Raw genomic sequence first — 22,510 nt, forward strand, 5'->3', positions numbered from 1 at the left:
CTCAAAACGAGCATAAAATGTATTTAGCCTATCTGGTAGGCTCGCGTCACTGGGCAGCTCGTGGCTGTGTTTCCCTAATAGTTTGCAAGCTCTGCAACATCCGACGAGCGTCAGAGCCGTTGTAGTAGGATTCAATCTTAGTCCTGTATTGACGCTTTGCCTGTTTGACGTTCGTCTGAGGGCATAGCAGGATTTCTTAGAAGCATCCGGATTAGTGTGCTGCTCCTTGAAAGTAGCAGCTCTAGCCTTTAGCTCAGTGCCGATGTTGCCTGTAATCCATGGCTTCTTGTTGGGATATGTACGGTCACTGAGGTGGCAACGTCGTTGATGCACTTACTGATGAAGCCGGTGACTGAGGTCGTATACTCCTGAATGCCATTGGATGAATCCCGTAACATATTTCAGTCTGTGCTAGCAAAACAGTCCTGTAGCGTAGCATCTGCGTCATCTGACCACTTCCGTTTTGAGCGAGTCACTGGTACTTCCTGCTTTAGTTTTTGTTGTAAGCAAGAATCAGGAGGCTAGAATTATGGTCCGATTTTCCAAATGTACGGCGGGGGAGAGCTTTGTATACGTCTCTGTGTGTGGAGTAAAGGTGGTCTACAGTTTTTTATCCTCTGGTTGCACATGTGACTTGTGCAAACAGAGGGTTCTACCTGGAACCAAAAATGTTTCTACCTGGAACCAAAAAGGGTTATCCTATGGGGACAGCTGAAGAACCCTTTTGGAACCCTTTTTTCTAAGAGTGTAGGGGAGAACGGATCTGACGGCACTCTAATTTAAAATATATTTCTCAGTTTGAATGATTCTAAAACTGTTAAAACATTCTAGGACGAGGCAGCATAGTTACTTTCTTTGAACTGAAATAAAAGAGAATGGTTAAAGCCTTAGGATTGGGAAGAGATCTGTCAAGCAAGGACTTGATTTAGGAAAAACAATGCAACTGTTCCTCTTTAACAGTTAAATGACCCACCAACTGCGGTTAGAGAGAAAGGATTTGCGGCTATATATTGATCAGACTGTTGCAAACAGACAATATGGTTTTCAAAGCTTTAGGCCAATGCACAGAAGAGCATGGGAGGATTTGAACTGTCAATTGATTGTGAAAATCATAGTGAACCATGCAGGTTAGAATGTCTGAAGAAAGCCAATCAGCTGGTGGGTAGTCTAATCTCAAGACCCAGAACCAGGTGTTGAATGGCCTGGCAGCTACTCAATTTGATGTAACAGTCTGTCATAAGAGACTAGCTGGTGGTTGATGAAACAGAGACTAGTTGGTGGGTGGAATACACACATATATTGTTACACAACAGTTCATCACTTTCAATGTTCTAGACATTGGGGGGTCCACTATACAGCTATATCTGATGGTATATGCTATAGACTAGGAAGGACCAGGTATAGGCTTCATCTTAGTGCAGGACACTGGTTCTTAATTGTATCGACTGGGGGAGGGTCTGGGTCTTAGTTGGTCCTTATTGACCTTCCTGTAACAGTCTGTTTGACCCGTTGGTCTGTATTCCAGATATTGATGAGTGTGCTGAGGGAAAGCACTACTGCAGAGAGAACACCATGTGTGTCAATACTCCAGGATCCTTCATGTGCATCTGCCACACTGGATACATCCGGATCGATGACTATTCCTGCACAGGTGAGCCACACACACACACACACACACACACACACACACACACACACACACACACACACACACACACACACACACACACACACACACACACACACACACACACACACACACACACACACACACACACACACACACACACACACACACCAGTCAAACACATACATGTGCATGGGCACACTCACACTGCAGGCCAGACTTCTACAAAGGACAGTGTTGTTGATCAGAGTAAAGCTACTTTACCTTACGTTGCATGATTTGACATCAGGGTTGTTTGTTTGAGAAGTGGGCTAGCATTAGAGGTTAGCTGCTATGTTGGTCTTATGTTCATGACTAATTCAAACATGTTTGCTCTAACCTGAGAGAGAGAGAGAGAGAGAGAGAGAGAGAGAGAGAGAGAGAGAGAGAGAGAGAGAGAGAGAGAGAGAGAGAGAGAGAGAGAGAGAGAGAGAGAGAGAGAGAGAGAGAGAGAGAGAGAGAGACACTCAGTGGGGTTGACACGGCACATTTGCTGTGGATCAGTAATTAAAAAGATAATATCTCTAATGCTAGGTAATTTATCTCCTTCACACTCGAAGCAGATGGCATGGAGTTTAGTCACAGCTTCTATCTGTTCTGTTCCTTTGGTAAGTGACGGAGCTCTCTGTACAGAATGACTTTATTACTAGAACGACTTTATTACTAATCGTGACTTCATTACTAAATCATGCTGTGAAGCCAACAGGAAAGACTAGCCAAAGACACATTTCCACATTTTGCTGGGACAAAATGTTCTAGTGTTCTTATTTAGATATTTTATAACACATTTGTTTGTTCACATATGTTGTTATAATTTGGTAGATGCTGTGGGACGTTGTGACTGTGGAGACATGTCTTGTCCACGTTTGTAATGCCCACATATGCCTCTGGAAATAGCATTGCTTCCTCATGCAACTGAATAGCATAGGGGCTATGATGATGTTAACATTTAAAATACGTTTAATTTGGTATCTCATCTCTTGGCTGAATCCCTCATAGCTATCTCTTTAAAAATCGAATTGTGCTGCTAACAAAACCTGTCGCTTTGATGGTTATCTCAATTGTAAATGTTTCGTACAGTACCTTTACTATTCTGTGTATGGTGAAGTTATTAATTACACTTTGGATGGTGTCACAATACACCTGCTCACTACAAAAATACAGGCGTCCTTCCTAACTCAGTTCCCGGAGAGGAAGGAAACTGCAAAGGGAATTCACCATGAGGCCAATGGTGACTTTAAAACAGTTACAGAGTTTAACGGCTGTGAAAAATGAAGATGGATCAACAACATTGACCAAATGACAGAGTGAAAAAGAAGGAATCCTGTACAGACTAAAAATATTCCAAAACATGCATCCTGTTTGCAGTAAGGCACTAAAGTAAAACTGCAAAAAATGTGGCAAAGAAATTGACTTTATGTCCTGAATACAAAGTGTTATGTTTAGGGCAAATCCAACACAACACATCACTGAGTACCACTCTTCCTATTTTCAGGCATGGCGGTGGTGGCTGCATCATGTTATGGGTATGCTTGTCATTGGTAAGGACTAGCGAGTTTTTTGGAAAACCTGGTTCAGTCTGCTTTCCACCAGATAGTTGGAGACATTTCAGCAGGACAATAACCTAAAACACAAAGCCACTGTGAAAATATTGTACAATCCAGATGTGCAAAGCTCTTTTAAAGACCTACCCAGAAAGACTCACAGCTGTAATCACTGCCAAAGGTGATTCTAACATGTATTGATTGACTCAGGGGTGTGAATACTTATGTAAATGAGATATTTCTCTATTTCATTATCAATACATTTGCAAACATTTCTAAAAACACGTTTTCACTTTGTCATTATGAGGTATTGTGATGTCATTATGAGGTATTTTGATGTCATTATGAGGTATTGTGTGTAGATGGGTGAGAAAAAAATTTTGAATGTATTTTGAATTCAGACTGTAACACAACAAATGTGGAATAATTCAAGAGGTTTGAATACTCTCTGAATGCACTGTACATGCAGTGAGAGGAGGTGGCTAAAGCACATGATCTGGGACCAGGCTATAACATAGAGAGAAGAGTTGGCTATATCACATAGCTACAGATCTAGAACCAGGCTTTAACATAGAGAGAAGAGTTGGCTATATGACATAGCTACAGATCTGGGACCAGGCTATAACATAGAGAGAAGAGTTGGCTATATGACATAGCTACAGATCTGGGACCAGGCTATAACATAGAGAGAAGAGTTGGCTATATGACATAGCTACAGATCTGAGACCAGGCTATAACATAGAGAGAAGAGTTGGCTATATGACATAGCTACAGATCTGAGACCAGGCTATAACACAGAGAGAAGAGTTGGCTATATGACATAGCTACAGATCTGGGACCAGGCTATAACATAGAGAGAAGAGTTGGCTATATGACATAGCTACAGATCTGAGACCAGGCTAATCCTAAAGCTTTCCACTCTCTAGATACTGAATGTGTCTTCACATAGAAGCCCCTTTGTGCCTTTGGCTCATTACATTTAGTTCCAGGATTCAGTGAAATGCCATGAATCCATTAGATATTGTGTGGAGACTGGTGTCCATGAGTCAAACTGTTAGTTTACAGCCACAACATTATAAAGAGTTGAAACGTTGATCTGTGTATAATGCCACCAGGTTTCTCTCTCTCTCCTCTCCTCACCTCACCCCTCCTGTCCTCTCATAATGAGAAATCATTTATTTTCTCCACAGTGAAATGATAGATAAACAGCAATGTTTTAATGATTGGAGCTACTTGTCTATCCTTGTAATTACATCAGCCAAAGTGGTAGGGGCTGGTAGATTACATTGTCCAAGAACCAGGAAAACATTAGCATTGAAATTATTTATTCGTCTTATCACAGCTCGCACAAGATGATTCATATTTTAGCCACTACACTCTGGCAATATTAATGACCCAGTGTTTACAGCAGTGACAGAACACTAGTTTCTAAATGACTCTTATTGTATAATATTAATGACCCAGTGTTTACAGCAGTGACAGAACACTAGTTTCTAAATGACTCTTATTGTATAATATTAATGACCCAGTGTTTACAGCAGTGACAGAACACTAGTTTCTAAATGACTCTTATTGTATAATATTAATGACCCAGTGTTTACAGCAGTGACAGAACACTAGTTTCTAAATGACTCTTATTGTATAATATTAATGACCCAGTGTTTACAGCAGTGACAGAACACTAGTTTCTAAATGACTCTTATTGTATAATATTAATGACCCAGTGTTTACAGCAGTGACAGAACACTAGTTTCTAAATGACTCTTATTGTATAATATTAATGACCCAGTGTTTACAGCAGTGACAGAACACTAGTTTCTAAATGACTCTTATTGTATAATATTAATGACCCAGTGTTTACAGCAGTGACAGAACACTAGTTTCTAAATGACTCTTATTGTATAATATTAATGACCCAGTGTTTACAGCAGTGACAGAACACTAGTTTCTAGTTTCTAAATGACTCTTATTGTATAATATTTATGGACTGACTTTGTGATTAATTTGATCCATAATATGAAACATTGCCAAATAGTTGATGTCTAACTCAGAGGAGACTGGTGTCCAGACTAGAGCAGTCTAGTAGAGAGGAGACTGGTGTCCAGACCAGAGCAGTCTAGTAGAGAGGAGACTGGTGTCCAGACCAGAGCAGTCTAGTAGAGAGGAGACTGGTGTCCAGACTAGAGCAGTCTAGTAGAGAGGAGACTGGTGTCCAGACCAGAGCAGTCTAGTAGAGAGGAGACTGGTGTCCAGACCAGAGCAGTCTAGTAGAGAGGAGACTGGTGTCCAGACCAGAGCAGTCTAGTAGAGAGGAGACTGGTGTCCAGACCAGAGCAGTCTAGTAGAGAGAAGACCGGTGTCCAGACTAGAGCAGTCTAGTAGAGAGGAGACTGGTGTCCAGACCAGAGCAGTCTAGTAGAGAGGAGACTGGTGTCCAGACCAGAGCAGTCTAGTGGAGAGGAGACTGGTGTCCAGACCAGAGCAGTGTAGTAGAGAGGAGACTGGTGTCCAGACCAGAGCAGTCTAGTAGAGAGAAGACTGGTGTCCAGACCAGAGCAGTCTAGTAGAGAGGAGACTGGTGTCCAGACTAGAGCAGTCTAGTAGAGAGGAGACTGGTGTCCAGACTAGAGCAGTCTAGTAGAGAGGAGACTGGTGTCCAGACCAGAGCAGTCTAGTAGAGAGGAGACTGGTGTCCAGACCAGAGCAGTCTAGTAGAGAGGAGACTGGTGTCCAGACCAGAGCAGTGTAGTAGAGAGGAGACTGGTGTCCAGACCAGAGCAGTCAAGTAGAGAGGAGACTGGTGTCCAGACCAGAGCAGTGTAGTAGAGAGGAGACTGGTGTCCAGACCAGAGCAGTCTAGTAGAGAGGAGACTGGTGTCCAGACCAGAGCAGCATTAGTGGTCTGTTGAGAGGTGTTATGTATGGCAGGTCTGAGAGCAGTATTAGTGGTCTGTTGAGAGGTGTTATGCATGGCAGGTCTGAGAGCAGTATTAGTGGTCTGTTGAGAGGTGTTATGCATGGCAGGTCTGAGAGCAGTATTAGTGGTCTGTTGAGAGGTGTTATGCATGGCAGGTCTGAGAGCAGTATTAGTGGTCTGTTGAGAGGTGTTATGCATGGCAGGTCTGAGAGCAGTATTAGTGGTCTGTTGAGAGGTGTTATGCATGGCAGGTCTGAGAGCAGTATTAGTGGTCTGTTGAGAGGTGTAATTACAGAGGGTAATTGGTGTCATTCCCACTGTCACGGCCGGTTGGCTCTCATCGTGGTGGACAGGACCTCTGTCATATGTAGTTAACAGCCTGAGGCGTTGAGCCCACACACACACACACACACACACCGCTGCCCACATTGCCACATACACACGTCCCCGTGCACGCAAACACACACAGAGACACACACACACACACACACAGACACACACACACCGCCGCAGGTAACCCTCTCACATATGTACACACACACACAGACACACACACACCGCCACAGGTAACCCTCTCACATATGCAGTGACAGACAGTGGGACACCTCAGCGTAGTGAAGTTAAGCTCTTTATTCATTCCTAACAGACTGTAGCAACATAGTTATCATATGATTGATGGGTTAAATAGGGTCAGCTCTCAATGGTGATTAAACATACATTATCATAGACTACACATTGACAGTCAGTCAGAGAACTCTTTCAGGTGATATTCAGAGGCTGCTTTTCATATGATATAGTGTTATCTGTAGCGTAACTCTAATCAGTTATGTCTAGTTATTTCTGTCAGAGTAGTTTAACATAGAGAGAGATGTCTAGTCTCTCTGGTTCTCATTGGTTCTAATAACAATCAGCTGCTTTTCATTTTCATCTGACTTTATTAAGGAATAATGACTTCTCTCTCTCTCTCTCTTTCTCTCTCTCTCTCTCTCTCTCTGTCTCTCTCTCCCTCTCCCGCTCTCTCTCTCTCTCTCTCTCTCTTTCTCTCTCTCTCTCTCTCTCTCTCTCTCTGTCTCTCTCTCCCTCTCCCGCTCTCTCTCTCTCTGTCACTCTCTCTTTCTCTCTCTCTTTCTCACACATCTACCTTTGAGTTTTTTCAAAGAAGAACATTTTAGATTTTTGAAGTTTTGATTTCTCACTTTTCTGCCAAGTAAGAGCGTTTATTTTTCTTCCCTGGTTACCTGAGGGACATGTTCAGGCTGTCTGTTAAGCATCTTAGACATCAGAGAATCACATGTTTTCAAAATGTTTTCAGACCATCAAAATGAGCCAAACAGGATTTTCTACTTTCCCCCATCTCTTTTTAATCTGGGGCCAGTTGAAGGGATTGGAAGATTGAGGTACAGAGCAGCATGCAAACACACACACACACACACACACCTTACTAGCTGACTACTGTATAGATAGAGGGGTGCGTGTGTGTGCGTGTGTGTGTGTTATCAGTGTAGTTATTCTCTTCTTGTCTCCATCCAGAACATGATGAGTGTACGACAGGTCTTCACAGCTGTGATGAGAATGCCATCTGTTTCAACACGGTGGGGGGCCACAGCTGCTCCTGTAAACCAGGCTATGTAGGCAACGGGTCAGTCTGCAGAGGTGAGACACACACGTATACATACCCACTTTACACTCTCACCATACGCACACATGTACACATACTCCAGCATTTAAGTACACATGTGCGGTTGACGCACACACTCGCGCACACTCACACACACTTGCACACACACACACACACACACACACACACACACACACACACACACACACACACACACACACACACACACACACACACACACACACACACACACACACACACACACACACACACACACACACACACACACACACACACACAACACACACTTCCATCCTGTGTCTATCTGTCTCTGCACAGACACTTTCACATCTATTTGATTTTATTCTGGGGCCCAATGGAGACCAGGGTCTCATTATCAGTGGTGCCCTGAGAACAGATCATTCCCAAATCAACATGGCGATTCAATAAAACAGACATTTCAAGATACAGCCGTTACAGACACACTACATTTCAACAACACCTGTCTTTGCATCCACCAAATCAGCGTTTCCCAAATGGCATCATCTGTCTAGTTACTGTACGTCTAGGAAGGATCCATTATAGCATCATCTGTCTAGTTACTGTATGTCTAGGTAGGATCCATTATAGCATCATCTGTCTAGTTACTGTACATCTAGGAAGGATCCATTATAGCATCATCTGTCTAGTTACGGTATGTCTAGGAAGGATCCATCATAGCCTCATCTGTCTAGTTACTGTATGTCTAGGAAGGATCCATCATAGCATCATCTGTCTAGTTACTATACGTCTAGGAAGGATCCATTATAGCATCATCTGTCTAGTTACTGTATGTCTAGGATGGATCCATGATAGCAACATCTGTCTAGTTACTGTATGTCTAGGAAGGATCCATTATAGCATCCTCTGTCTAGTTACTGTATGTCTAGGAAGGATCCATCATAGCATCATCTGTCTAGTTACTGTATGTCTAGGAAGGATCCAACATAGCATCATCTGTCTAGTTACTGTATGTCTAGGAAGGATCCATCATAGCATCATCTGTCTAGTTACTGTATGTCTAGGAAGGATCCATCATAGCATCATCTGTCTAGTTACTGTATGTCTAGGAAGGATCCATCATAGCATCATCTGTCTAGTTACTGTATGTCTAGGAAGGATCCAACATAGCATCCTCTGTCCAGCTGCTGTATGCACTTGCTGTAAGTAGCTCAATCGAGACTAATTCGTCCCTCCTATGTCCCCCCCCAGCTTTGTGTGATGGTTTGTGCCAGAACGGAGGATCCTGTGTAAACCCGGACACCTGTACCTGTCAACAGGGGTTCACTGGGAAAAGATGTGAGACAGGTAAGAACACAGGTGGAGAAGGAAGAGGGATTCAGGGGTAGGTTGGGGAGGAAGGGGGAGTTAGGGGGAGTTAGGGATCGATGGGGGAGGAAGGGGGAGTTAGGGGGAGTTAGGGATAGAATGGGAAGGCAGGGGGAGTTAGGGGTAGAATGGGAAGGCAGGGGGAGTTAGGGGTAGAATGGGAAGGCAGGGGGAGTTAGGGGTAGAATTGGAAGGCAGGGGGAGGTGGGGGTAGAATGGGAAGGCAGGGGGAGTTAGGGGTAGAATGGGAAGGCAGGGGGAGTTAGGGGTAGAATGGGAAGGCAGGGGGAGTTAGGGGTAGAATGGAAAGACAGGGGGAGTTAGGGGTAGAATTGGAAGGCAGGGGGAGTTAGGGGGAGTTAGGGGTAGAATGGGAAGGCAGGGGGAGTTAGGGGTAGAATTGGAAGGCAGGGGGAGTTAGGGGGAGTTAGGGGTAGAATGGGAAGGCAGGGGGAGTTAGGGATAGAATGGGAAGGCAGGAGGAGTTAGGGGGAGTTAGGGGTAGAATGGGATGGCAGGGGGAGTTAGGGGTAGAATGGGAAGACAGGGGGAGTTAGGGGTAGAATGGGAAGACAGGGGGAGTTAGGGGTAGAATGGAAAGACAGGGGGAGTTAGGGTAGAATTGGAAGGCAGGGGGAGTTAGGGGGAGTTAGGGGTAGAATGGGAAGGCAGGGGGAGTTAGGGGGAGTTAGGGGTAGAATGGGAAGGCAGGGGGAGTTAGGGGGAGTTAGGGGTAGAATGGGATGGCAGGGGGAGTTAGGGGTAGAATGTGAAGGCAGGGGGAGTTAGGGGTAGAATGGGAAGGCAGGGGGAGTTAGGGGTAGAATGGGAAGGCAGGGGGAGTTAGCGGTAGAATGGGAAGGCAGGGGGAGTTAGGGGTAGAATGGGAAGGCAGGGGGAGTTAGGGGTAGAATGGGAAGGCAGGGGGAGTTAGGGGTAGAATGGGAAGACAGGGGGAGTTAGGGGGAGTTAGGGGTAGAATGGGAAGGCAGGGGGAGTTAGGGGTAGAATGTGAAGGCAGGAGGAGTTAGGGGTAGAATGTGAAGGCAGGGGGAGGTGGGGGTAGAATGGGAAGGCAGGGGGAGTTAGGGGTAGAATGTGAAGGCAGGGGGAGTTAGGGGTAGAATGTGAAGGCAGGGGGAGGTGGGGGTAGAATGTGAAGGCAGGGGGAGTTGGGGGTAGAATGGGAAGGCAGGGGGAGTTAGGGGTAGAATGGGAAGGCAGGGGGAGTTAGGGGGAGTTAGGGGTAGAATGGGAAGGCAGGGGGAGTTAGGGGGAGTTAGGGGTAGAATGGGAAGGCAGGGGGAGTTAGGGGGAGTTAGGGGTAGAATGGGAAGGCAGGGGGAGTTAGGGGTAGAATGTGAAGGCAGGGGGAGTTAGGGGTAGAATGGGAAGGCAGGGGGAGTTAGGGGTAGAATGGGAAGGCAGGGGGAGTTAGGGGTAGAATGGGAAGGCAGGGGGAGTTAGGGGTAGAATGTGAAGGCAGGGGGAGTTAGGGGTAGAATGGGAAGGCAGGGGAAGTTAGGGGTAGAATGGGAAGGCAGGGGGAGTTAGGGGTAGAATGGGAAGGCAGGGGGAGTTAGGGGGAGTTAGGGGTAGAATGGGAAGGCAGGGGGAGTTAGGGGTAGAATGGGAAGGCAGGGGGAGTTAGGGGTAGAATGGGAAGGCAGGGGGAGTTAGGGGTAGAATGGGAAGGCAGGGGGAGTTAGGGGTAGAATGGGAAGGCAGGGGGAGTTAGGGATAGAATGGGAAGACAGGGGGAGTTAGGGGTAGAATGGAAAGACAGGGAGAGTTAGGGGGAGTTAGGGGTAGAATGGAAAGACAGGGAGAGTTAGGGGGAGTTAGGGGTAGAATGGGAAGGCAGGGGGAGTTAGGGGTAGAATGGGAAGACAGGGGGAGTTAGGGGTAGAATGGGAAGGCAGGGGGAGTTAGGGGTAGAATGGGAAGGCAGGGGGAGTTAGGGGGGAGTTAGGGATAGAATGGGAAGGCAGGGGGAGTTAGGGGTAGAATGGAAAGACAGGGGAGAGTTAGGGGGAGTTAGGGGTAGAATGGAAAGACAGGGAGAGTTAGGGGGAGTTAGGGGTAGAATGGGAAGGCAGGGGGAGTTAGGGGTAGAATTGGAAGGCAGGGGGGAGTTAGGGGGGAGTTAGGGGTAGAATGGGAAGGCAGGGGGAGTTAGGGGTAGAATGGGAAGACAGGGAGAGTTAGGGGGAGTTAGGGGTAGAATGGGAAGGCAGGGGGAGTTAGGGGTAGAATGGGAAGGCAGGGGGAGTTATGGGTAGAATGGGAAGGCAGGGGGAGTTAGGGGGAGTTAGGGGTAGAATGGGAAGGCAGGGGGAGTTAGGGGTAGAATGGGAAGGCAGGGGGAGTTAGGGGTAGAATTGGAAGGCAGGGGGAGTTAGGGGTAGAATGGGAAGGCAGGAGGAGTTAGGGGTAGAATGTGAAGGCAGGGGGAGTTAGGGGGTAGAATGGGAAGGCAGGGGGAGTTAGCGGTAGAATGGGAAGGCAGGGGGAGTTAGGGGTAGAATGGGAAGGCAGGGGGAGTTAGGGGGAGTTAGGGGTAGAATGGGAAGGCAGGGGGAGTTAGGGGTAGAATGGGAAGGCAGGGGGAGTTATGGGGTAAAATGGGAAGGCAGGGGGAGTTAGGGGGAGGTGGGGGAGTTAGGGGGAGTTAGGGGTAGAATTGGAAGGCAGGGGGAGTTAGGGGTAGAATGGGAAGGCAGGGGGAGTTAGGGGTAGAATGGGAAGGCAGGGGGAGTTAGGGGTAGAATGGGAAGGCAGGGGGAGTTAGGGGGAGTTAGGGGTAGAATGGGAAGGCAGGGGGAGTTAGGGGGAGTTAGGGGTAGAATGGGAAGGCAGGGGGAGTTAGGGGGAGTTAGGGATAGAATGGGAAGGCAGGAGGAGTTAGGGGTAGAATGGGAAGGCAGGGGGAGTTAGGGGTAGAATGGGAAGGCAGGGGGAGTTAGGGGTAGAATGGGAAGGCAGGGGGAGTTAGGGGGGAGTTAGGGGGAGTTAGGGGTAGAATGGGAAGGCAGGGGGAGTTATGGGGTAAAATGGGAAGGCAGGGGGAGTTAGGGGGAGGTGGGGGAGTTAGGGGGAGGTGGGGGAGTTAGGGGGAGGTGGGGGAGTTAGGGGGAGTTAGGGGGAGGTGGGGGGGGGGGGCAGCTCTTAGCAGGACATCTGTCTGTTCATTTCTCCACCATTAGTGATACTGCAAACACCCACACGCCTCAATGTGTGACTGACAGAACGAAAGAGAGAAGCAGAGATGGAGAGTGAGAGTGAGCGAGAGAGAGAGAGGGAGAGAGACAGAGAGAGAGAGACAGAGACAGAGAGAGAGAGAGACAGAGAGGAGAGAGAGAGAGAGAGAATGAATGAGATAGAGACAGGCAGAGAGATAGAGAGAGGGACAGGCAGAGAGAGAGTGGGGGGGAAGAAAGGGAGTGTGAAAGAGGATAGGAGACAGCTGGTATGGACTGTATGTTCTCAGAGAGAGAGAGTGGGGGGAGAGGAGGAGAGGGAGAGTGAAGGAGGATAGGAGACAGCTGGTATGGACTGTATGTTCTCAGAGAGAGAGAGCGGGGGGAGAGGAGGAGAGGGAGTGTGAAAGAGGATAGGAGACAGTTGGTATGGACTGTATGTTCTCAGAGAGAGAGAGTGGGGGGAGAGGAGGAGAGGGAGAGTGAAGGAGGATAGGAGACAGCTGGTATGGACTGTATGTTCTCAGAGAGAGAGAGCGGGAGGAGAGGAGGAGAGGGAGAGTGAAGGAGGATAGGAGACAGCTGGTATGGACTGTATGTTCTCAGAGAGAGAGAGCGAGGGGAGAGGAGGAAAGGGAGAGTGAAGGAGGATAGGAGACAGCTGGTATGGACTGTATGTTCTCAGAGAGAGAGAGCAGGGGGAGAGGAGGAGAGGGAGAGTGAAGGAGGATAGGTAGTCAGCTGGTATGGACTGTATGTTCTCAGAGAGAGAGAGCGAGGGGAGAGGAGGAGAGGGAGAGTGAAGGAGGATAGGAGACAGCTGGTATGGACTGTATGTTCTCAGAGAGAGAGAGAGGGGGGGGGGGAGAGGGAGTGTGAAGGAGGATAGGAGACAGCTGGTATGGACTGTATGTTCTCAGAGAGAGAGAGCGAGGGGAGAGGAGGAGAGGGAGAGTGAAGGAGGATAGGAGACAGCTGGTATGGACTGTATGTTCTCAGAGAGAGAGCGGGGAGAGGAGGAGAGGGAATGTGAAGGAGGATAGGAGACAGCTGGTATGGACTGTATGTTCTCAGAGAGAGAGAGCGAGGGGAGAGGAGGAGAGGGAGAGTGAAGGAGGATAGGAGACAGCTGGTATGGACTGTATGTTCTCAGAGAGAGAGAGCGAGGGGAGAGGAGGAGAGGGAGAGTGAAGGAGGATAGGAGACAGCTGGTATGGACTGTATGTTGTCAGAGAGAGAGAGCGGGAGGAGAGGAGGAGAGGGAGTGTGAAGGAGGATAGGAGACAGCTGGTATGGACTGTATGTTCTCAGAGAGAGAGAGCGGGGGGAGAGGAGGAGAGGGAGAGTGAAGGAGGATAGGAGACAGCTGGTATGGACTGTATGTTCTCAGAGAGAGATATATGGGTATAGTGTGGTAACCCTGGTCTGTTCCTGGTCTGTTGTTAGTTGTTACCGTAGGAGGATGTGAGATCAGAGATATTCCTCAATGTTTTGGCACAGACAAACATAAACACACACACCACCAACACTCTACGCTTTAATTAATGTTTGTTCTTAGAGATAAGCAAGACTGCCAATGAATCTGACACATTCACCAATATTTTCTTCATTTTGCTGTGTGTGTGTGTGTGTGTGTGTGTGTGTGTGTGTGTGTGTGTGTGTGTGTGTGTGTGTGTGTGTGTGTGTGTGTGTGTGTGTGTGTGTGTGTGTGTGTGTGTGTGTGTGTGTGTGTGTGTGTGTGTGTGTGTGTGTGTGTGTGTTTGAGCTGGAGTGTGTTGTTTCGCCCGCTCATATTTTTCTCTGGGGAAATTAAAAGTGATCACAATCTCACTGTCTCTGTAAACAGAGTTTATCACTCAGAGAGAGAGAAGAGAGAGAGAGAGAAGAGAGAAGAGAGAGAGAGAGAAGAGAGAGAGAGAGAGAGAGAGAGACGAGAGAGAGAGAGAGAGAGAGAGAGAGAGAGAGACAGAGAGCATATTGAATGGAGTCATTCCATTGCAGCCTGTGTGTGTTCCTGCCTGACTGTGTTATTATCCTAAGATCTATATTCTCCTGGCTTTATGATAATAATGTACATCATAACCCATTGGTCTCAGCAGATATTGCATCTCCAGGTGAAAAGGAACTGCTGTTATCTACACTATATGTGTTTATGATAAAAGCTTTGATTTGTGCCACAGAAAGTGAATATTTGTCAGTAATTGTATTTGTTCTGATATGGACGTAGGAGGAGGTTTGAATAGAAGAGGGTGAGGACATGTTATTTAATATGTTTCATATTCTTCTCTTTGTTACTGAAGAAGCTATCCTTTGCTATAGAGAACTGAAACCTAACAATGGTTTAGTTCTGCTTTGATATGTTATGCCTGCATCCATCCTTAATATGATCCTGTGTGTGGAACCCCCCTCTGAGAGGGGGTTCTTTCTGAGACCTTGCCTTGACAAGTTTGGATGGGAAACTTGGTGATGAAAACTAAACTCTGTGCATCTCAAGTTGTGATGTACTGATCTGATCCCTAAGTGAGTGAATAATAAAATCGTACCACTGTGAAGTTTTTCTGTATCAGGACAGCAATATACCCATCATGCAAATTTCTACAGCAAAATCCTGTATCATGTTTATTTCCCACTCCAGTAATCATAAGACACGGTTTCTCTCTCTGCGTTGAGAGGGATTGATTGATACACCACCGCTATTGGATCTAAGCCACTGTGACTGTTGATTATGCAAATGTTTTTCTCTGTGGATGGATGTACTCCCTTAGTTTCTAGTCACTATTCCTCTCTCTCTCTCACTTTCTCTCTCTCTCTTTCTGTCTCTGTCTCTCTCTCTCATTTTCTCTCGCTCTCTCGCTCTCTCTCTCTCTCTCTCTCTCTCTCTCTCTCTCTCTCTCTCTCTCTCTCTCTCTCTCTCTCCACCTCATTTTATGGGCAGTGTGCACATAGCCTATCTTCCCTTGAGAGCCAGGTCTGCCTACGGCAGCCTTTCTCAATAGCAAGGCAATGCTCTGTACATAGTCAAGGATTTCCTTAATTTTGGGTCAGTCATAGTGGTCAGGTATTCTGCCACTGTGTACTCTCTGTTTAGGACCAAATAGCATTCTAGTTTGCTCTGTTTTTTTGCCAATTATTTCCAATGTATCCTGAAATTATCTTTTTGTTTTCTCATGATTTGGTTGGGTCTAATTGTGTTGCTGTCCTGGGGCTCTATGGGGTCTGTTTGTGTTTGTGAACAGAGCCCCAGGACCAACTTGCTTAGGGGAGTCTTCTCCAGGTTCATCTCTCTGTAGGTGATGGCTTTGTTATGGAAGGTTTGGGAATCGCTTCCTTTTAGGTGGTTGTAGAATTTAACGACTCTTTTCTGGATTTTGATAATTAGCGGGTATCGGTCTAATTCTGCTCTGCATGCATTATTTGGTGTTTTACGTTGTATACGGATAATTTTTTTGCAGAATTCTGCATGCAGAGTCTCAATTTGGTGTTTGGCCCATTTTGTGACCCCAGACCTCACAACCATAAAGGGCAATGGGTTCTATAACTGATTCAAGTATTTTTTGCCAGATCCTAATTGGTATGTTGAATTTTATGTTCCTTTTGATGGCATAGAAGGTCCTTCTTGCCTTGTCTCTCAGATCATTCACAGCTTTGTGGAAGTCTCTCTCTGTCTCTATTTCTCAGTTAGAGAGAATCCTAATGAGGTAATAAGATAATCCTCTCTTTGATAAGACTTCCTGTCACTACGTTTGTTATTTTTCGTCTCGGTAAAGCTCGTCTCGATAAAGTTTTGGGGGCAGGTTGAGTGGAGAGGGCGGTGGTGGGGGGAATGTTGTAAAGCATTACCCACAATCCTGTGAGTGTTGTGTCGCTTGTGACGCAGTCGGCAAACCTGCTGAGTTTCCCGAGTGACAGGTTGATGACACAACAAAGACATTTCTGACTTCAGACGTCACAATGCCAAGTTGCTGTCTTCAACAGTGATGGTGGTTGTTGCTGGAGAGACCGTGGTAGGAGTGAGTTAGTCAAGTAGTGAAGAGGAAGAGGGAGGAGAGAGGAGGGGAGAGGAGAAAGGAGAGAGGAAAGAAGAGAGGAGAGGAGGAGAGGAGGAGAGGAGGAGAGGAGGAGAGGAGAGGAAAGGAGAGGAGAGGAGTGGTTGAGGAGGAGAAAGGAGGGGAGAGGAGATGAGGAAAGGAGTGGAGTGGAGGAGGAGAGAGAAGAGGAGAGAGGAGAGGAGAGGAGTAGAGAAGAGAGAGGATAGGAGTAGAGAGGAGAGGAGAGGAGTAGAGAGCAGAGGAGAGGAGAGGAGAGGAGAGGAGAGGAGAGGAGAGGAGAGGAGAGGAGAGGAGAGGAGAGGAGAGGAGAGGAGAGGAGAGGAGAGGAGAGGAGAGGAGAGGAGAGGAGAGGAGAGGAGAGGAGGAGAGTAGAGAGGAGAGTAGGGAGGAGAGTAGAGAGGAGAGTAGGGAGGAGAGGAGGAGAGGAGTAGAGAGGAGAGGAGGAGAGGAGAGAAGAGGAGGAGAAGAGAGGAGGAGAGCAGTAGAGAGGAGAGGAGAGAAGAGGAGAAGAGAGGAGGAGAGGAGGAGAGCAGTAGAGAGGAGAGGACAGGAGAAGAGATGAGTGGTTGAGGAGGAGAGAGGAGAGGAGGGGAGGGAAGGGGTGGGGAGAGAAGACGAGAGGAGAGGAGGGGAGAGAAGATGATAGGAGTGGTTGAGGAGGAGAAAGGAGGGGAGAGGAAATTAGGAAAGGAGTGGAGTGGAGGAGAAGAGAGGAGAGAGGAGAGGAGGAGAGGAGTGGTTGAGGAGGAGAAAGGAGGGGAGAGGAGATGAGGAAAGGAGTGGAGTGGAGGAGGAGAGAGGAGAAGAGGAGAGAGAGAGGAGGAGAGGAGTAGAGAAGAGAGAGGATAGGAGTAGAGAGGAGAGGATAGGAGTAGAGAGGAGAGGAGAGGAGTAGAGAGGAGAGGAGTAGAGAGGAGAGGAGTAGAGAGGAGAGGAGGAGAAGAGAGGAGGAGAGGAGAGAAGAGGGGGAGAAGAGAGGAAGAGAGGAGTAGAGAGGAGAGGAGTAGAGGAGGGGAGTAGGGAGGAGAGGAGGAGAGGAGGGGAGAGGAGAGGAGGAGAAGAGAGAAGAGGAGGAGAGGAGTAGAGGAGGGGAGTAGGGAGGAGAGGAGGAGAATAGAGAAGAGGAGGAGAGGAGGAGAGCAGTAGAGAGGAGAAGAGAGAAGAGGAGAAGAGAGTAGAGGAGAGAAGAGGAGGAGGAGAGGAGTAGAGAGGAGAGGAGTAGAGGAGGGGAGTAGGGAGGAGAGGAGGAGAGGAGTAGAGAGGAGAGGAGGAGAAGAGAGAAGAGGAGGAGAAGAGAGGAGGAGAGGAGGAGAGCAGTAGAGAGGAGAGGAGAAGAAGAGATAAGAGGAGGAGAAGAGAGGAGGAGAGGAGGAGAGCAGTAGAGAGGAGAGGAGAAGAGATGAGTGGTTGAGGAGGAGAGAGGAGAGAGGAGAGGAGGGGAGGGAAGGGGTGGGGAGAGAAGACGAGAGGAGAGGAGGGGAGAGAAGATGATAGGAGTGGTTGAGGAGGAGAAAGGAGGGGAGAGGAGGAGAGGAGGAGAGGAGTAGGGAGGAGAGGAGAGGAGTGGAGTGGAGAGGACTGGAGGAAAGAGGAGAGGAGATACGGAGAGGGGAGGAGAGAGGAGAGGAGAGAAGAGGAGAGGAGGGGAGAATGCTGATTCTCTTTGAAAAGATGTTCCTGGGGTACATTAAAAAAGATGAATAATGAATGAATGAACAATCATCAAGTTTATTGCTTGACCCCAAATCATTTAATCTCTGTATCAAATATTTTATTTTATTTTCTACTATGCATTGTTCTTCCTGTTTTAAAGGAATGGGCTCTACATATTTATGATCCCTTGTCCCCAGCTAGCAGTCAGCCCAGATATTATAAATGGTAATTGCAGTTCACCTTTTCATTGAGGCTGCGTTTTGTGGGTCACAGTGTAAATTGCCTGCCATAACTTTGTTCTAACACAGTGTGCAGGCAGTCTGAATTGGTTCGCTTTCAAAGTAAAAGTCTGCTCTAAGCTCAGTCAACTTGATGTGCACGTGCGCACACATACGCACACGTACATACACACCCAGACATGCACACGCGCACACACACCCCACACGCACGCACACACACACACACAGTGACATATCCCTGACAAATGAGTCGCAGGGCTGCAGCGACAGACAGTCAGAGTGGTGATGTCCTGGGGACAGGCACACAGTAACTGTGTTCCAAATGGTACCCTATTCTACAGGGCTCTGGTTAATAGTAGTGCACTATGTAGGGAATAGGGGGCCATTTGGGATGAACTCGGTGACTACAAACCACAGTGATTTCCCAGTGGGCCTCATGAAGACCTGGTTCAACCAACAGTCACTTAAATGCTAACACATTCTCTGAGGAAGGAGGCAGAGAGGCATGGATACACATCTACACTATGTTATTCCACTGTTTACTTGTCCAGCTACTCAGCAGCATCCAGTTCATTTAACTTGTATAATATTCAGCAGGGAACTCTGTATACGTTGTCAATTAAATACACTTTCTATAAATGGTGATTTGATTTGATTTGAACTGTAGCTGTAGTTAAATGGTGATTTGATTTGAACTGTAGCTGTATAAAAATGGTAATTTGATTTGAACTGTAGCTGTAGTTAGATGGTAATTTGATTTGAACTGTAGCTGTAGTTAGATGATGATTTGATTTGAACTGTAGCTGTAGTTAGATGGTGATTTGATTTGAACTGTAGCTGTAGTTAGATGGTGATTTGATTTGATTTGAACTGTAGCTGTAGTTAGATGGTGAGTTGATTTGATTTGAACTGTAGCTGTAGTTCAATGGTGATTTGATTTGAACTGTAGCTGTAGTTAGATGGTGATTTGATTTGAACTGTAGCTGTATTTAAATGGTCATTTGATTTGAACTGTAGCTGTAGTTAGATGGTGATTTGATTTGAACTGTAGCTGTAGTTAGATGGTGATTTGATTTGAACTGTAGCTGTAGTTAGATGGTGATTTGATTTGATTTGAACTGTAGCTGTAGTTCAATGGTGATTTGATTTGAACTGTAGGTGTAGTTAGATGGTGATTTGATTTGATTTGAACTGTAGCTGTAGTTAGATGATGATTTGATTTGAACTGTAGCTGTAGTTAGATGGTGATTTGATTTGAACTGTAGCTGTAGTTAGATGGTGATTTGATTTTAACTGTAGATGTAGTTAGATGGCGATTTGATTTGATTTGAACTGTAGCTGTAGTTAGATGGTGATTTGATTTTAACTGTAGATGTAGTTAGATGGCGATTTGATTTGATTTGAACTGTAGCTGTAGTTAGATGGTGATTTGATTTGAACTGTAGCTGTAGTTAGATGGTGAGTTGATTTGATTTGAACTGTAGCTATAGTTAGATGGTGATTTGATTTGAACTGTAGCTGTAGTTAAATGGTAATTTGATTTGAACTGTAGCTGTAGTTAGATGGTGATTTGATTTGAACTGTAGCTATAGTTAGATGGTGATTTGATTTGAACTGTAGCTGTAGTTAAATGGTAATTTGATTTGAACTGTAGCTGTAGTTAGATGATGATTTGATTTGAACTGTAGCTGTAGCTGTAGTTAGATGGTGATTTGATTTGAACTGTAGCTGTAGTTAGATGGTGATTTGATTTGATTTGAACTGTAGCTGTAGTTCAATGGTGATTTGATTTGAACTGTAGGTGTAGTTAGATGGTGATTTGATTTGATTTGAACTGTAGCTGTAGTTAGATGATGATTTGATTTGAACTGTAGCTGTAGTTAGATGGTGATTTGATTTGAACTGTAGCTGTAGTTAGATGGTGATTTGATTTTAACTGTAGATGTAGTTAGATGGCGATTTGATTTGATTTGAACTGTAGCTGTAGTTAGATGGTGATTTGATTTTAACTGTAGATGTAGTTAGATGGCGATTTGATTTGATTTGAACTGTAGCTGTAGTTAGATGGTGATTTGATTTGAACTGTAGCTGTAGTTAGATGGTGAGTTGATTTGATTTGAACTGTAGCTATAGTTAGATGGTGATTTGATTTGAACTGTAGCTGTAGTTAAATGGTAATTTGATTTGAACTGTAGCTGTAGTTAGATGGTGATTTGATTTGAACTGTAGCTATAGTTAGATGGTGATTTGATTTGAACTGTAGCTGTAGTTAAATGGTAATTTGATTTGAACTGTAGCTGTAGTTAGATGATGATTTGATTTGAACTGTAGCTGTAGCTGTAGTTAGATGGTGATTTGATTTGAACTGTAGCTGTAGTTAGATGGTGATTTGATTTGATTTGAACTGTAGCTGTAGTTAGATGGTGATTTGATTTGAACTGTAGCTGTAGTTAGATGGTGAGTTGATTTGATTTGAACTGTAGCTATAGTTAGATGGTGATTTGATTTGAACTGTAGCTGTAGTTAAATGGTAATTTGATTTGAACTGTAGCTGTAGTTAGATGGTGATTTGATTTGAACTGTAGCTATAGTTAGATGGTGATTTGATTTGAACTGTAGCTGTAGTTAAATGGTAATTTGATTTGAACTGTAGCTGTAGTTAGATGATGATTTGATTTGAACTGTAGCTGTAGTTAGATGGTGATTTGATTTGAACTGTAGCTGTAGTTAGATGGTGATTTGATTTGATTTGAACTGTAGCTGTAGTTAGATGGTGATTTGATTTGAACTGTAGCTGTAGTTAGATGGTGATTTGATTTGATTTGAACTGTAGCTGTAGTTAGATGGTGAGTTGATTTGATTTGAACTGTAGCTGTAGTTCAATAGTGATTTGATTTGAACTGTAGCTGTAGTTAGATGGTGATTTGATTTGATTTGAACTGTAGCTGTAGTTAGATGGTGATTTGATTTGATTTGAACTGTAGCTGTAGTTAGATGGTGATTTGATTTGATTTGAACTGTAGCTGTAGTTAGATGGTGAGTTGATTTGATTTGAACTGTAGCTGTAGTTCAATGGTGATTTGATTTGAACTGTAGCTGTAGTTAGATGGTGATTTGATTTGATTTGAACTGTAGCTGTAGTTAGATGGTGATTTGATTTGATTTGAACTGTAGCTGTAGTTAGATGGTGATTTGATTTGATTTGAACTGTAGCTGTAGTTAGATGGTGATTTGATTTGATTTGAACTGTAGCTGTAGTTAGATGGTGATTTGATTTGAACTGTAGCTGTAGTTAGATGGTGAGTTGATTTGATTTGAACTGTAGCTATAGTTAGATGGTGATTTGATTTGAACTGTAGCTGTAGTTAAATGGTAATTTGATTTGAACTGTAGCTGTAGTTAGATGGTGATTTGATTTGAACTGTAGCTATAGTTAGATGGTGATTTGATTTGAACTGTAGCTGTAGTTAAATGGTAATTTGATTTGAACTGTAGCTGTAGTTAGATGATGATTTGATTTGAACTGTAGCTGTAGTTAGATGGTGATTTGATTTGAACTGTAGCTGTAGTTAGATGGTGATTTGATTTGATTTGAACTGTAGCTGTAGTTAGATGGTGATTTGATTTGAACTGTAGCTGTAGTTAGATGGTGATTTGATTTGATTTGAACTGTAGCTGTAGTTAGATGGTGAGTTGATTTGATTTGAACTGTAGCTGTAGTTCAATAGTGATTTGATTTGAACTGTAGCTGTAGTTAGATGGTGATTTGATTTGATTTGAACTGTAGCTGTAGTTAGATGGTGATTTGATTTGATTTGAACTGTAGCTGTAGTTAGATGGTGATTTGATTTGATTTGAACTGTAGCTGTAGTTAGATGGTGAGTTGATTTGATTTGAACTGTAGCTGTAGTTAAATGGTAATTTGATTTGAACTGTAGCTGTAGTTAGATGGTGATTTGATTTGAACTGTAGCTATAGTTAGATGGTGATTTGATTTGAACTGTAGCTGTAGTTAAATGGTAATTTGATTTGAACTGTAGCTGTAGTTAGATGATGATTTGATTTGAACTGTAGCTGTAGCTGTAGTTAGATGGTGATTTGATTTGAACTGTAGCTGTAGTTAGATGGTGATTTGATTTGATTTGAACTGTAGCTGTAGTTAGATGGTGATTTGATTTGAACTGTAGCTGTAGTTAGATGGTGAGTTGATTTGATTTGAACTGTAGCTATAGTTAGATGGTGATTTGATTTGAACT

At 45.1% G+C, this 22,510-nt stretch overlaps 1 protein-coding gene across 1 annotated transcript in view; it reads left to right on the plus strand.

The window, feature by feature from the left end:
- The window catches only part of LOC106609796 (protein kinase C-binding protein NELL2), a 115,013-nt gene that overhangs the window by 58,528 nt on the left and 33,975 nt on the right, over nt 1–22,510 (plus strand). Inside the window, exons 13-15 of the mRNA XM_045722361.2 lie at nt 1,526–1,651; nt 7,658–7,780; nt 8,997–9,092. Of these exons, the coding sequence (XP_045578317.1) occupies nt 1,526–1,651; nt 7,658–7,780; nt 8,997–9,092 (345 nt within the window). The remainder of the gene's footprint in view (nt 1–1,525; nt 1,652–7,657; nt 7,781–8,996; nt 9,093–22,510) is intronic.

Source organism: Salmo salar, chromosome 07, assembly GCF_965601325.2.
Source record: "Salmo salar chromosome 07, fSalSal1, whole genome shotgun sequence".
In the NCBI taxonomy this organism is placed as follows: Eukaryota; Metazoa; Chordata; class Actinopteri; order Salmoniformes; family Salmonidae; genus Salmo; species Salmo salar.